At 51.5% G+C, this 14,915-nt stretch overlaps 5 protein-coding genes across 5 annotated transcripts; 4 read left to right on the forward strand and 1 right to left on the reverse strand.

Moving 5' to 3' along the window:
* The first annotated feature begins 680 nt into the window (after nt 1-680).
* On the forward strand, nt 681-3,199 carry BDV14DRAFT_173325 (LMBR1 domain-containing protein). The gene is made up of 2 exons (XM_073768713.1): nt 681-1,309; nt 1,380-3,199. The coding sequence occupies exons 1-2, from the start codon at nt 1,008-1,010 to the stop codon at nt 3,115-3,117; spliced, it is 2,040 nt and encodes a 679-aa protein (XP_073628128.1). The 5' UTR covers nt 681-1,007; the 3' UTR covers nt 3,118-3,199.
* Nucleotides 3,200-3,215: 16 nt separating this feature from the next.
* On the forward strand, nt 3,216-5,448 carry BDV14DRAFT_59983 (uncharacterized protein). Its single transcript, XM_073777125.1, has one exon. It carries the CDS (start codon nt 3,872-3,874, stop codon nt 5,144-5,146), a length of 1,275 nt encoding a protein of 424 aa, XP_073628129.1. The 5' UTR covers nt 3,216-3,871; the 3' UTR covers nt 5,147-5,448.
* On the reverse strand, nt 5,058-8,254 carry BDV14DRAFT_208800 (GMC family oxidoreductase). The gene is made up of 3 exons (XM_073775491.1): nt 7,361-8,254; nt 7,223-7,305; nt 5,058-7,170 (listed from the first exon to the last, which is right to left on the reverse strand). The coding sequence occupies exons 1-3, from the start codon at nt 7,682-7,684 to the stop codon at nt 5,751-5,753; spliced, it is 1,827 nt and encodes a 608-aa protein (XP_073628130.1). The 5' UTR covers nt 7,685-8,254; the 3' UTR covers nt 5,058-5,750.
* Nucleotides 8,255-9,524: 1,270 nt separating this feature from the next.
* Nucleotides 9,525-10,871, forward strand: BDV14DRAFT_189738 (uncharacterized protein; the record flags this gene model as incomplete). Its single annotated transcript, XM_073771241.1, has 6 exons — nt 9,525-9,731; nt 9,785-9,889; nt 9,945-10,123; nt 10,172-10,375; nt 10,426-10,493; nt 10,546-10,871. The coding sequence occupies 6 exons, from the start codon at nt 9,525-9,527 to the stop codon at nt 10,869-10,871; spliced, it is 1,089 nt and encodes a 362-aa protein (XP_073628131.1).
* A 1,607-nt stretch (nt 10,872-12,478) lies between these two features.
* BDV14DRAFT_60060 (uncharacterized protein) lies at nt 12,479-14,911 on the forward strand. Its single transcript, XM_073777128.1, has 2 exons — nt 12,479-12,932; nt 12,991-14,911. The coding sequence occupies exons 1-2, from the start codon at nt 12,825-12,827 to the stop codon at nt 14,431-14,433; spliced, it is 1,551 nt and encodes a 516-aa protein (XP_073628132.1). The 5' UTR covers nt 12,479-12,824; the 3' UTR covers nt 14,434-14,911.
* The last annotated feature ends 4 nt before the right edge of the window (nt 14,912-14,915 follow it).

The raw sequence follows: 14,915 nt of genomic DNA on the forward strand, positions 1-14,915 counted from the left end.
CCTCCAGTCCAGCAGCCGCCTGGGCCTGCCTGATGAATTAGTAAAGTTTACCTCTTCGTCAAGTCAAGTCAGTTGGACAGCATTGGAGTTTGGACCGGTGACTGGCTGCGACGACGCAAGGTCTGACGGCCAAGCCTTGTGTAGCTTCACTTTGCGCTCGACGCAAATAGCCTCCGCTGAGCTTCTCTGTTCCTTGTTTCAATCATCATGCTTCTGGCTATAGCTAGGAGCTGTCGATTATTGAATAAGATCAAAGAGCGAGAATCTGGCCCCAAAGTGCCGCCTCGAATCCAAAGGTAGGTACACCTTAAACTACCTATCTTACTACTCCTGGAGTATACAGTGGTACAAGTCTCACTCGTCTCGTGAGTCTGCGGCAGGACTTGGTCGGCATCGAAATACCGTTGGTATTGGGATCGCAACCGAAGTGCCTAGAACCAGGGAATAATAATAACATCTCCTAGACAATGCTTGCTCCAAGCTTGGTCAAAGATCCCAACCTTTCCATGGATGCTGCTAAGGTCCAGGTCGCTCAATGTTGTATGAGGCCCCATGACAGCCAATCACAGCAATCTCGATTCCAGAAGCAGTATAGATCACGTGCCCGCACGTGACGGTCCCATTGCTGTCGTCACCGTTTGATTGTGATTGGCACTCCTGCTTTCCCTGTATCGTCGTCAGCTTCAGATGCCCGTGCAGCGAGTCTGGATCTCATCTCCGTCCCTCTGGAAAGGAACAGTCCCGATTCCGTTTCAGGCTTCCACTTTCTTCATCTCTTGCTCTTGTCCCGCGCTTTTCTTCTACAACATCTTCTCCAAACCACAATTCCGACTTCCCTGGACTATCGCTGAACGTCTAAGTTGTCTGGTTCCTTATCAATAGTCTCCTTTAGTCTGTGTGACCGGCTCGACATGATCAATTATTGTTGATCCGTCAGACCAAGTCCTCACCCCTTCTTTGCTCCATAGGTACTACATGCCTCACCTACATCTGCTACCCCAGGCATCATGATCACAATAACCGCGGTCTCGGTGGGCTCCAACATATTCTACGCGCTCGCCCTCACCATAATCTCCGCGCTTGCTCTGCTGCTTTTGCGACGGTATCTGACGTTGCGGGCCACGCCGGCATATCTGTCTATCCCCGTCTTTCTCGCACTCGCGCTGCCCGCCAGTGTTGTTCTCTTAGTCCCCATTGACCTCGCTTCGAGCTCGCGTGATGACGGTGGTCCCAATGCTATATGGCTTCCCGGACGCCTTCTCCTGGTGTCCTGGCGCATCACTTACTGGTTGATTTTCGTCCTCACGTGGTACGTTCCGCTGCAATTGACTGTCGAGAAGTTACCTGGTATCTAACCCTTCTTTTTTTTCCTCATTTAGGGCTATTCTTCCGTTACTCGGTGATTATATCGATTCCGGATACCGCGATGCGCGAGCCCGCATTCAATACTCCGTCCGCTCCAACGCCAGGTACCAGATGATCGTCCTCGGCTGTGCGACGTTGGGTTTGATTTACATCTCCATCCAGAATGGGTTCGAATTCTCGACCATAAAAGCTCTTGCAATGGCCCTTGCTTACGTCTGGGGTCTTGTTCTTGCGATCTGGTTGATGGGCCACGGCCTAGTGTCAATTCCTCGCACCCTGTTCCGAAACGCTAGTCCCAGCGGCCGATTACGAAGGCTCCAGGCTCACGCTCCCATGCTGCACGATCGCCTGATGGACGCCGTCAATGATCTAGAGAGCCTCGAGGCTCAGGTAGCGCAACTCCAACAACGAAAAACGGGCACTGCCCGCGATTTCCAAGATTGGATTGAGGAACTTGCCGAAACCTCGACTCCTCCTGAACTCAGAACTGGAATCCTCGACCCCGCCGCCAGTTCCGGTGCTGTTCCCGCCGTGATCACCGAGCGCTATCTAGCCGACTTGACAAGGCGCCTCCAGCGAGCTAGGCACCAAAAAGCTCGCTTCGTTGATGCGTGGGACCGCCTGATCTACACGGCTGCCGATCTACAAGCAATCATCAATTCGTCCGCCTCGAAGAAGCTCGAGTTCGGACATCACACCCAGCGCGGCAGCACATTTCCGCAATGGAAATTCGTCACGCCTTATATGCGATACCAATTATACACGAACGTCTTTCCTAATCTACGACTTGCTTTGGGCGCATTCTTTGGGTTCGCCTCGGTATGCGTCGTTTGGTCCGAGCTAATCAAGTCGATAGCACCACGACTGTCTGTGGTGACCCTATCGATCGTTTCATACCACGATAACCCAGCACCAGTGGGATTCTGGAAACAAGTCATTGCCTCTATGTGGCTACTGTATATGTGTTCGGCCGCTTTGGTTGGCATTAGTGACGCGAGAGTCTGGGGAAATCGAGCGTTGGTTCGTCGAAACACATATGGAGAGAGTGCATGTTGGTACGCGAGTCTAGTTGCTCGGCTTACTGTGCCAATTGCCTATAACTTTTTGACGTTTTTGCCCAAGAATGTGCGGGAAACCACTACATTCTATCGATTCCTTGGTCAATGGATTGACCTCACGCCCCTCGGAAAAGGCTTCGATTATTTCTTCCCAGTGTCCATATTGATCCCCATTGGGGCCACCCTTTTCAATCTATACGGCCGCGTCAGGAACATCTGTGGCTTTGGTTTGCTGGAAGAGGACGATGATGATCTTGAGAATAACCCCAGCGGCTATGGCATAGGTGGCTGGAGGGAAGGCCGCGAGCTGATCGAACGCGAGCTCAACGGTCTTGGCTCGCTCGGACTTTCTGCGCGCAACGAGCGATCTCCTCGACACTCAACTCACGTGGATGGAAATACGCAGGCGTACTCATCCTCGCGCACTCCTCTAACCGAGTCAGCACGGCCATCGAGGTCAACTCGTGGTGCTGTTGCCACCTCCTCGTCCGTTGGAGAAGATGAAGAAGAGAATTTTTTTCAGTCCTTGGCGCACCGGGTGAAGAACACGTTTGAGACTGCTAGCCGGCCGCAGTGGCTTCAAAACGATTCGTTCCAACTACCTCGGTGGATGGGTAACGACGGAAACGACGGCAACAGTCGTCTTTCACGATGGTTTGGCGGCCGTCCTGCCAATGGCGGGGTGCGGATATAGAGCCCTGTATATTATTGATGCATTGCAGCGGCGTTCTAGACATGATTCTTTTGTATGATAATTCTTAATAAATATATAAATGGTCATTAGAAGGTTCGAATTTTATTATAGAACGATTATGTTTGCTTGATTCGTTAAGCAAAAGTTGAAAAAAAGCAACTTCTTACATGACCACGAGGTCAGCATGCATGAGACGGGATGTCTCTTAACTTTGTCTCGTGTTGGTAATCCGGCATTGTCCATCTGCGGAGGTCATCCCCGCACTAATACCTAGAAATATACAATTGGACGTGAAGATTGAATTCGCATCACCATCTTACGAAATCATTGTTGATCCAACCGGCTTTCAGCTTGCTCAAATGTCACACCACACCATTATCGTACTCTGGTTGCATATGGATATGTTGAAGGGGTAAGCCCTGTGTTTCTATTGACAATCAACTGAGCCCCATCTGTGGCTTGACCAGACTGTGGCTGGAGTGACAGCGCCACAGGTGTCAGTGACTGAGCCACTCAGCACTAACCACAGCGATAGTCGTGTCCACTCAGACTGCAGCAACCTGCAAGACAAACAAGATCTGTCAGTGCCGCTCCCTCGCCGCCAGGAAATCTCCTCCGTCAAGCTCACCGTTTGAGGCTGAGGCCGCTTCCGCTCTAACCAAGAAGAACAAACAAAGGGTTTTTTCCTTTCCCATGACCTCACCTCCAAGCGGCACTGCGACTCCGGGATTGCGTTGCGGAGATCTATAAATCCATGACCCAGCACCTTCCACACGGTTCCCAGACCTCTCTGGGCGAGACGTGTGCTTTCTATCTGGATTACATCACCGCCAGCCTGCCCTCTTCGTTACACACTCTCCACCATAAATTCATTTCGCCCCTCATCTCACACCCCGCCCTTGACAAGAACAAGTCTCCCTTATTGCGCGCTCTCTCCTCTCGACAGCTCCCTGACTGGTCCTCCCTCTCCTGCGACGACTACATCACCGACCTCCCGGCCGTCTTTACACTCCTCGCCTGCGCGATTGCTCTCGTGGTCATGTCTTGGCGCAACCTCTGGCGCCGTCCCTCCCCCGCCTATCACACCACAAACACCAGCGAGCGGCCTTCGGGGTATACCTACCTTACCCCCGACGATATCGTCGACCCACCGTCGCGATCGTACAACAATACCACCTACACCAGACGAGAAGAAGATGACTCCGAGCCGGATAAGCTCCTCCTGAACCACCGCAAGGTGACTTATGAGCTGTACTTCCCGCCCTTCTCGATCAACGACGGAACCCTCAGCGTCGGACAGCTCAGGCAGAGCGCCGCGGAGGTCACGCACACCGCGGACCCGAATCGTATTCGACTACTGTACAAGGGAAGACTGCTAGAAGATGACAATCTACCCTGTCGCGCAGAAGGCCTCAAGCAACAGTCTGAGATTCTCTGCGTTGTTTCGGAGGTTCAAGGCGGCGCAAGAACACCAAGTGACCTCTCGGAAGCAGACCGCACAAGCTCTGAAGCACCGCGCCGCTCAACAGCTGATGTCCCCGAGATCGTCCCAAAATCAGAATCCAGCAAGAAGAACAAGAAGAACAAACGCGGCAAGAAGAAGAAGAAGTCTGCAGCCGCAGCCGCAGATAACTCAGACTCAGACGATAACGACTCAACACCACCCCCTCAACCTCCCCGCCCTACCACTACCACAACAATAAACACCGCCTCAACCTCACCATCTACCCTCCCCCCTCAAGCCCCCAACCTCAAATCCTTCCCTACCGGCCTCGACCAAGTCAACGGTCTACTAGCCTACTTCCGCCGCGAACTCCTCCCCCTCGCAGAGCGGTACATCGCGAACCCCCCGGCCGATGAGAAAACGCGCGAGTTCGAACACAAGAAACTTGGCGAGTACCTCCTCGCTCAAGTCATTCTCAAGGCAGATGGCATTGAGCCGTCGACTGATGAGATTCGGACTGCAAGAAGGGCCCTAATTAAGGAGGCCCAGGGGACGTTGAACCGGGTTGATGCTGTTGCGAATTAAGTAGACATCAGTGATATCCATCGTGGGACAATTTGGTTTCATTTATTACGTGCATTTTTGCATAACTCTTCTCGCTATTTCACCACACCTATCTCTGAAAAGATCGTCGTTTGGGGCGTCTTTGTAAAACAAGTGATTTTTTTCCCTTCTTCTTTTCTTTGGCTCATTTCGAGCGGGAATATTAGACTAGACTTTTCCAATACTAGACTGCTTGCTTTCGGGCTTCGGTAGGGGCATAGGTAATTGTCAAATGGTGCCTAAGGCGAAACCTCAGCATTAAACCCGAACGCTAGGCAGGCGCCCCCAGGAACGTTCTTTCCATTCGGGGATAGGTGCTTAACGCTCTTGTGAACTCCAGCCGAGCTGCTCAAACGTTACGTAGGTGCTACCTAATGACTACGGATGCAAATCCAAGACGCAGATGAAAGATAACTTCGCCGCTGCCATTATATACATACATGAATTAGTAATTGAACATAAGTCCGCATCTATCGTGGGATAAAGCAAGCCGACACGAAGAGAAGGTGAAAGCATCACCGTCCACCCAGTCAAACCTCATAACAACCCACCCACCGAGAAAGAACCGACCCTTTGAATAAGGGCTTTAATTCCCATTCTTGATATCATCCGCGATCTTCTCCGCAACCATATAACATGTACTCTGCGGATGCCCCGGCGGCAACGTCGGGAAGATACTCGCGTCCACGACCCTCAACCCAGATACACCATATACCTTCCCCGTAGCATCAACGACAGCCTCAGGATCACTCTCACCACCCATTCTACACGTCCCAGCCGCATGCCAAACAGGGACAATCGTCGATCGAATGAACGCCAGGATCTGCTCGTCGGATTGCACGTCCGGACCGGGGCGGTACTCGTCGCCGATAATGATCCCCGTGGCGTTGAATGCTGCGCGGGCTCGTTTAAGGGCCGCGATAGCGACTTCCTGGTCTGCTTTGTGCGTTAGGTAGCCGAGGTTTATGAGGGGTGTGTCGGTGATGGAAGTGCTGTTTATGCTGATGTTGCCTCGGGACAGGGGAGCCGTTAGGGCTGCGGCGATGGTGCCGTATTGGAAGCCGTCGCCGAGGTCTTGGTCGTCGGCGTTGTGCCACCCGTCTAGAATGCCGTCTAGACCGAGGTACTCGACTTCAGGCCAGTCCGGGGGAAAAATATCGTCGAGTGATTGGCGGGTGGTGTTTGAAAAGTGGTTGCGGATAGCATCGGGGAACCTCTCGAAGCCTAGGACGCCGAAGCCCGGTGCTGTGAGGGGGCCGGATTTGAGGGCGTATTGGGCTAGGGCTTCTAGGGCAGCTGTTTCGTCGTTGACGAGGCGGCTGGCTGTTATGACGTTGACTTTGTTGACGACGCCGAAGAGGGCGTGGTCCCAGAGGTTTTGGCCGACGCCGGGGAGGTCCTTGACGATGTTGATACCGAGGGGCTCGAGAGTTGATTTGGGGCCGATGCCGGAGACCATGAGGAGTTGGGGGGACTGAAAGGCTCCGGCGGAGAGGATGATTTCTTTGCTGGCTGTGAGGGTGTATGAGATGCCGAGTGTTTCGACCTCGACGCTTTTGGCTTTGGTTCCGCTGAAGTTGATCTTCTTTGCCAGTGTGTGCGCATAAGCCTTGAAGTTTAACTTCAGTAGACAAAGGTCCAGGAAACTTGTTTTGGAGGAGCTTCGGGTCTCAGCGGCCGGGTCAATCGTTGTAGCTGCCCAGGCTGAGCCATTGAGTGAGCCGCTGTTCAGGTCCTGTCCTGGGAGGATGCCAATCCCTTCCAAGCCGACTTCAACCCAGGAAGAAAACGGAGATCCATAGTTGGGCCAGGAGACCTGAAGAGGACCATCTTGGCTGTTGTCAAAGGCATCTGCATTGTAAATCACGCTTGCGTTTGCGTTGCGTTTTGAAGTGTTTGGCGCTGTGAGTGTGGCACTCTTCTTGAAGTAAGGCAGCACCGAGTCCCACTCCCATGAAGAGTCACCAGTGATGTCTGCCCATTGATCGTAAGCGTTCTTAGTACCACTTGAGGATATTAGCTATGTCGCACTGCGGGAGCTTTCTTGGCAGTGCATACCGGTGGTAGACCATGAGGTTGCGGGCAGAAGTGCCACCCAAGCATTTCCCTCTCGCATAGCGAAGGACACGATCGTCAGCAGCCTAATTAGCAGGTCAGAGAAATACGGAGCAGTATCAAGATGAGACATATGCATACCGTCAGAGGTTGAGCATCAAAATTCCAATCAATAAGCATTGAATCGTCAGACGGATCAGTCCCCGTGTTTGCTGCGGCAGCAAAGCCAGGAATGATACTCATAATGCCCTCTTCAACTTCATAGTGTCCACCAGCTTCAATGACGGCCACGGTCACTCCAGGATCCTCGGCCAGTCTTGCTGCTATAGCAAGACCAGACGTGCCACCGCCGATAACCACGTAGTCGTAAGTCCAACTGATGCCAGGGACACCTAGATTGAAAAGACCAAAAGAGGGCGAAGCAAAATAAACGAGTGACAAAAGAGCACTCTTGGATAAATGCATAGTCAAAGACAGACAATCCAAGGAAGTGCTTATTAGTAATATCTAAAGAGAAAAGAGTGACCGGAGTAATATCAAAAGGAGTGACAGGCTTGAGTGAGCCGTAGACATGAAAGCAAAGAAAATACCCAAAAGAAACCCACAAACCCGACAGAGAGCGTTGAAAACCAGAGGAAAGTTTAAGGGAGCAAAAGGAAGAAGGAAAGAAATGCAGATATACGTCGGCAGTCTTAAGTCGCAATGCCCCCTGGATCTCCAGGGAAATCAGCAGTTCCAGAAGGATAGAACACGCCCACATGGCACGGACTCGCATCAGGAGCTACCCGCGGTTTCTCACGACCCAACCGACCATCAGTATTCCCCACTGTGAACTATCACTGTCCTGAAGAGTGATTTGCTATGCCTGAATCGGAGGATTCCCCGGGTTGCTCTCAAACTATGCCCCTCATGCCCTAGTGGATGTATCGAGCAATGTCGCCTCCGCTGTCTTCAGACTGGGCTTCAGGGCTTGGACGAGTCATGATAGACTTGGTTATATTCAAGACGAAGTGGTCCCATAAGACGCAAAGTGGCTGCTTATCCTTTTTTTCTGTGCCTGACATTAGGTCGTCTTGTTATTGGCAGCTCTTGATTGTGATGACCCCACGAATATTCATATGAATCTGAGTGGAATGTATAGCGAGATATGAATCCGGGAAAGATCTGAGGCTCGAAGTGGACTGACGAAGCAGGGTGGAATCGGGGCCGACTCAAAAATATTGACAGCCTCCCATGATTCCCAATTCGACTTCATGGTTGACTAGAGAATCCTTTCTCCAGGGCTTACGAATGCCTTCAGCTGCTTTGGGAGAGATGCAAATACTCAATGTTTTGTCCAATGCTTTGCATTTTGGTTATGCAAGGATAGAGGCTACTCTGGTGGCGCCGGTGCTGTCGCTCGGAGAACAAGACTATTATAGACATGTCTTGTCGAATTGTCTGACTCTCAAGATGATTTCGGAATCCTTTGCCACGCGGTAGAAGTCGAGACGCAGGGCACTCACGGGGTTGTTGTGGAGGGTAAATTGGAACGCGCTCGCCAAAAGTCATGGAGCCTGACTCAGGGTCGTGTGGGTTAGGTTTAGTCCAGGGCCAGCAGAATCGCCCATTATTATCACGTTACGCACTGACTCCAGATCACCCCAGTTATTGTTACATGAATCGTTCAAAGGTTTTTCAAGAGACCTGGCGCTAATCGACAAAGATGAGGGGTTGCTCAATTTCTAGAGCTGAAACAGTCGCTAAGTCTAGGCGGAGAGTTGGTCTAGGATCCTTTGAGACACTATGCCTGCATGTCATTGACCTAACCGAGGGGTCCTCCGGTACGGAAAAGAGACACTGGTACTGTTATAGCCATGGATAAGTGAACGCTAGGGTGGGATTGTTCTTCGCATCCAGACTTGAGGCCAAGCGATGTGGTATGGCTACCACCTTTATCTTCAATGGCGTATCGGCAAAAGATACCCAGTCTTGATTGTATCAGGGTGCGTTGAGCGAAGGTGACATTCGAAGCCAGGGGTATAATATATGAGCGTGAACGTTGTGTTCCTGATACCGACAGCCGAGCATGGTCCGAGCAGACCCGCCACATCATGTCTTGTAGGGTCGAGGCAGCCATGGCTTCTCATGCATGACAGTCATGCACCATGACCGTTCTTCCCCCGCAATCCGGAAGCTGATCAATTCTCGTCGGAGGGCATTCTTACTTAGTCTCGGACATTTCCAGGATGCCAATTGCGAACCCATTGCTTGACAGATCGTTTGTCTATTGCTCGTCCCGTGCACAAGAACATCTACCGCAAGGATGTCGTCGATCACCCTAGATGACATAGCAAGTTGGCCAACACCGAACTATGACGACCCTCACGAGCCTCTGGACATTGTCATTTATGCTGTGAACATCCCTCTTATGGCTCTCATGACTGTCTTCGTTGCCGGCCGATTTATCTCGCGAACATGTCTTGTGCGTAATGCGCTCGGGGTAGACGACTGGACGATGCTCATCGCATATGTGTGTATCATTTCCGGAATTCAAGCATATATCTCTGCTCACTGTCTTCAAAGGTACTGGCTATGGCTATGTCGGCGTGCCAGTTAGTCGAGCCACGCTACGGCATCGGTCGTCACTTGTACGATGTGAAATCTGCATGGTATCCGTCCCTTGGAAAAGTAAGTATCTTTATTCTGGTTCCAGGATGAGGTTGCATGTACTAACTTCGGCCAGTTGACCATTGCGATCCAGGCACTATTTGCACCATGCTCCGCGATAACGAAGATTTCGATCTGCTTGACCTATCTTCGACTATTCCCTTCGAAGACAAATAAATGGTTCAATTATGTTTCATTGGTTATCCTTGTGGCGTTTGGGATATCGACGACCGTCACTATGCTCTTGCAATGCATGTAAGTAACCCTCAGCATCTCAACGCACCAGTCACTGATGCACTTCAGACCTCTGTCCGATATTTGGGCTGTCCTCAAGCCCATGGGAGAGAAGAAGTGCATCGACTCAGAGAAGTTCTTTATCGCCGCTGCTGCGATAAACAGTATAACAGACTTTATGGTCTACCTCTGGCCAATCCACTATCTTTGGAAAGTGAAACTTAGCCTGCCGAAGCGACTGGGATTGATAATATGTTTCGGTGTCGGAGTCTTGTGAGATAGCCCAACCCACAGCCCATCAATGTCGCTGACATTAAGATAAGGATTTGTATCGCAGGTGTTGTCCGTATTACCTGGCAGGTCAGATTTGCAAATTCTTGGGACCAGACATGTAAGTTGCTAGCCATTGGAATTCATACGCCGCCTTCTAACCTGATGTGCAGATAACGGCGCTATCATATTTCTCATAGTAGCCGTCGAGTGCAATCTTGGCGTCGTTTGTGGATGTCTCCCGGGCATCAGACCGTTGATGTCCAAGATCTTCCCAGGTCTCACCAGCTCGACTTACAACTCAGGCCGAGGTAAGAATAGCCACGCGCAAGGCAGCTCGAACCAAAGGCCAGGGCATCCGTACCAGGACATGCACTCGATCCATGTCAGGAAGGATGTGGAACTTTCGGTTGTCAGCAGGCCTGTTGATGGGCGCTGGGACATGCCACAGAATCACGCTGGACGGAGTGACAGCGAAGAATGGATCTTCCGCCCATGATGTTGTTTCGCCTTTTCTTTGTCTCGCTTTTGATTTCGTGTGAATAGCCTTGTCGACGGAAGCTTGTCTCAAATTAATGCTGTTCATATTCGCTTGACAACTTTGGTTGCGTAAAGCCCATTGCTTGGTGAGTACTTTGTCGCAAAGCTAGGATACAACGGTTGTGATGTTCTTAGGCGACCTTCGAGAGAGTCGCCAGTTGCTGTCGATTCAGTATGAGACATACCAAGTTGCTTTTGCATCTATGAGCTACTTGAAGCGAGGTCCGAATTAGCCTTGGACACTGGAGGAGTACGCGAGGGTTCTTAGGGTACCTGCTTTGAGATAACCATGCGAGAAGTGGGCACCTGATCGTCAAAAATCGGAAGAGCTATACTGAACGGCCCATAGCCAAGAAGAAAGACTGAACCGTTCCAGCCAGGTGGATTCTCTTGAAGAAAGACGATGTCGTGAGGTGTTGACAGTAGAGAGAGGGAATTGAGTTCTGGGATAGTACAAACACACGTGATCAACTCAATTGAAGTTCCTGATTTCCCTGACATTGACGTAAAGACGGTAAAGATCGAGGCTACGCTGTCTACTACAAGGCCCAGATCCGACTTGTGCCTGAGTGACGGAGCATTTTTCTCATTGCGCTGCAGATCATCATTCGTCGATAACGGTTCGGTCACAGTGGTTAGCTAGTCCACGCGATGCTCATTTTCTCAACGTGACCCAACTGACACCGACTGCAGGTATGGAGGTGTGCCATCGACTGAAACCCTGCAACTGATAGCAACGGTCTTGCTGCAGCGTTGATTTGTGAGAGCTCACGCGCAGAGCTGACCAATATTTTTGGCCGCACATGGCTGTCCAGATGGTCCCAATCTGATGGAGTGCGATCTGCCTGAATTGCAGACTGCAATTGGCTCCCTGAAGGCTGGAAGTTCTAGGCTGTCGTGGCCGGGGAAGAAAGGCGGTTGAGATTAGCTGGTCGCTAGACTCAACTCAGTCAAGGGTGTGATTTAGTTCGTGATAGTCTCTTTGGAGCCAAGTGAGTGATTCTCCCCCGTGCTGCCTCTGCCCGCCTCGCCCGCCTCCATTGCGCGCCGGCTTTCCTCCTTCTCGCCTCCCTCAGTAGTCCCTCTCCCCTTCAATTACCCGGGACACCAAGGGCCACATCATATTTCTATCAAACCTTCTGATCCACCTTTTGTACCCTTTTTGCCCAGTCCCTCATTTTCACTGCTTCTCTTTCTTCGACTTCAAGGTTCACACTGACCTTCCAGCGAACCCGACCAGCCAGCCAGGGCCCGTCCCGCCTTTCCAGCTTCTCTGCCTCACTCCTTTTCCGCATCTTCTTTTTCCATTTCCCCTCTTCTTCTCGCTGTCTCCTTCAACAGTCTTCCAATTCTTCCGACTAGTCTTGCAATTTCGTTCTCCAACTTCTTCAGCCTCATACTTTACCTGTCGCGACTCGTGTCTTCGCCGTCCGCCTATTGCCCTTTCTCGCCCAAGCCAAATCCACGGTACGACCCGTCGGTCCCTCAATTCCTGACCCAAAACCACACGGCGTTATTGCGAGCTGTTCCAGAGAAATTCACAGTCTCCACACATCCTCCTATTTACAATTTCCTGTTTCCGGCCTTCGCTCTGTCGCACATTTTACCCAGCAAGCGTCGTTGGAGACCGCCTTCAGCCTCCTTAATTCGCCCCGCCCTCGCATAATACACACATAACCTCAGGGTCACTGGCCGTTTGAGCTTGGCTGGGAACGCTTGTTGCAACTTCCACTTGCGTTGCTTCGCTGCTTAGAATGGCCTGATCTCTGAGAAGGGGACCCAGGGGCACAACCGCATTTTACAACCTCGATACTTTACACCATTACACCTACAACCACACCATTTTTTCAAACTGGGTTCAGCTGGTCTGGCCTGCTTCCATTGACATAACATTTTAATACCGGCTGCTGGGATGGCGGGTGCAGCTACTGCGACGTACTCTGCAGATGTTTGGACATCGGCTAGCACTTTGGAGGGTAATCAGCAGCAATGGGAATACTCCGTTCCAGTCAACCAAGAGGTAAGTGTGCATGAAATATCATTGACAAGTAGACAGACAGCTGACCTTTTCCCAAAAGACCAATAGGCGTCGCTCGAAATCTCGCACGTCTCGCAAATCTAGAGACCGCGGCTCCAAAGGCTCCCGAAGTTCCTCCCTGTCAAAGAATGCTTATATCCATGATCACGCATCCCGCGGACGACGAGACGCAAGCCTCACTCGCAGAGAGAGTGAAAGCGGAGCTGGGGATGCCTATACAAACGGGTCGACCAGGAAAAGCGACGTAGTCGGCCCCAATGAGCAGAACGATGAGAATTGGATTCATCGCGATAAACTGGCCAAGATTGAGAGCGAGGAATTGCACCAAGCTGCTATCTTGTTCCACCGTCGGCCCGGCACTGGAAGTACCAGAGCTGCCCGCGGACGCAGCAGAGACCAGCAACACGGGAGTGTCAGTGGAACTACCGTGGCCGAACAGCCCACCGAGCCATTGGAACCTTGGCCAGACCTACAAGAAGGTCAACGGAACAACGCCGTTCGCTCAACGCACAACAACGATGGTGAATATGAAGACCGCAAGAACTGGGATCTTCGCCGACCAGAGGAAATCGCGGCGGACTCGGATGCGAGTGCTTCATACTTTTACCGCAACCCTGGCCGAAGCAAGAGCTCCTCCCGCATTCCTATTCCACTGACAAGCCCCACGCCACTATCTCCTGATCAAACCGATCGCGAATACTTCACACCGCGCTCGCGAGCAGCTTCAGACGAACAGGATAACTCTCCGTCTTGGGAAATGCCTCGCAGAGTTAGCGAACCACTCACTGTCGACTCCTTCTCCAATTCTAGTCCCCCAAGCGAGAGCCGTCCTGGAAGCCGAGGCGTGACATCTCAGACCACAGCAGCCAAAAAGACCCCTGCCAAGAATGGACCGGCAAACAGAAAGACGTCTGCTACGACTCAGAAGAAGACTACCCCACGCAGCCGCGCAACCTCGAGTAACAACAACCAGCGCCCTACCACTAGATCAGGTGAACCCCGTCCACCAACCGCAGTCAACCGCCCCGAAGGTGATCCACCATGGCTGGCGACAATGTACAAACCTGACCCACGACTGCCTCCTGATCAGCAAATGCTCCCTACCCATGCCCGCAAAATGCAACAAGAACAATGGGCAAAAGAAGGCAAGACACCTACTACGTACGACCGCGAATTCGCACCGCTTGCAATTGCACCCGATCCGCCTCGGCCTGAAGACAAAGTTGAGAAGAAGACCGTAAAGGAGCCGGAACCCGAGGTACCGCCAAAGACGGAGGGGCTGGGATTGTTGCCCAAGAGCCCCGAGCCGGGAACCCGACCTGGCACAAGCACGGGCTACAGTCCGATGCCGAAGGTGCAGGATACTCCTCCGACTGGGTTGACGCCAAGGTTCAACAGCTCGACCGTCGTCACAGCTCAGGGCCCGTCGCCAGATGAAGAAGGAAAGGTAGAGAAGGGCTGTGGATGCTGCATCGTGATGTGATTCAGACCTCGTACAAAAGCATTCATACCTTTCTGCCACATATCTTTCGTCTTTTTATTTTCTCTTATCTGTTTATTCAGCGCTTAGGGATGGTGTTTTGAGTTCGACTGCCATTTTTGCATTTTAGATCTTTCCCATCTCGTCATTCCCATCTTGACATATCCCACTCTCATTTACTATTTCTTTGCATTCTATCTGTTTGTTATATGGCGTTGCGGCCATTACCCATTCCTTGTACGATTTTCTGCATTTGATACCTTCATGCTCGAGCACAGATGTTTGAGCGACATATTCCGGCACATACTGAAGTTTTGCATTCTGTGGGTCTTATGACTTTCACGATGCTATCTCTATTGTCTCTAAACTTGGTCTAGTTAATACAAGACTGCATTAACCTCTTATTACCTGGTAGCTGCTATAGTACAGAAGGTAAATCCCCTCACGTGACATTTGTAATCACACTTCCGCCGAGGTCATCGCCG

This window comes from Aspergillus stella-maris (genome assembly GCF_047715825.1).
Source record: "Aspergillus stella-maris strain CBS 113639 unplaced genomic scaffold BDV14scaffold_27, whole genome shotgun sequence".
In the NCBI taxonomy this organism is placed as follows: domain Eukaryota; kingdom Fungi; phylum Ascomycota; class Eurotiomycetes; order Eurotiales; family Aspergillaceae; genus Aspergillus; species Aspergillus stella-maris.

Excerpts from the sequence above, each read along its gene's own strand:
- BDV14DRAFT_173325 (XM_073768713.1), top strand. The coding sequence starts at position 1,008 with ATGATCACAATAACCGCGGTCTCGGTGGGCTCCAACATATTCTACGCG. Across the intron at positions 1,310-1,379 it reads TTGATTTTCGTCCTCACGTG|GGCTATTCTTCCGTTACTCG; the intron begins GTACGTTCCGCT and ends TTCCTCATTTAG.
- BDV14DRAFT_60060 (XM_073777128.1), top strand. The coding sequence starts at position 12,825 with ATGGCGGGTGCAGCTACTGCGACGTACTCTGCAGATGTTTGGACATCG. Across the intron at positions 12,933-12,990 it reads CCGTTCCAGTCAACCAAGAG|ACCAATAGGCGTCGCTCGAA; the intron begins GTAAGTGTGCAT and ends TTTTCCCAAAAG.
- BDV14DRAFT_208800 (XM_073775491.1), bottom strand. The coding sequence starts at position 7,684 with ATGCATTTATCCAAGAGTGCTCTTTTGTCACTCGTTTATTTTGCTTCG. Across the intron at positions 7,306-7,360 it reads TTGATGCTCAACCTCTGACG|GCTGCTGACGATCGTGTCCT; the intron begins GTATGCATATGT and ends CCTGCTAATTAG. Across the intron at positions 7,171-7,222 it reads AACCTCATGGTCTACCACCG|TGGTACTAAGAACGCTTACG; the intron begins GTATGCACTGCC and ends AATATCCTCAAG.
- BDV14DRAFT_59983 (XM_073777125.1), top strand. The coding sequence starts at position 3,872 with ATGACCCAGCACCTTCCACACGGTTCCCAGACCTCTCTGGGCGAGACG.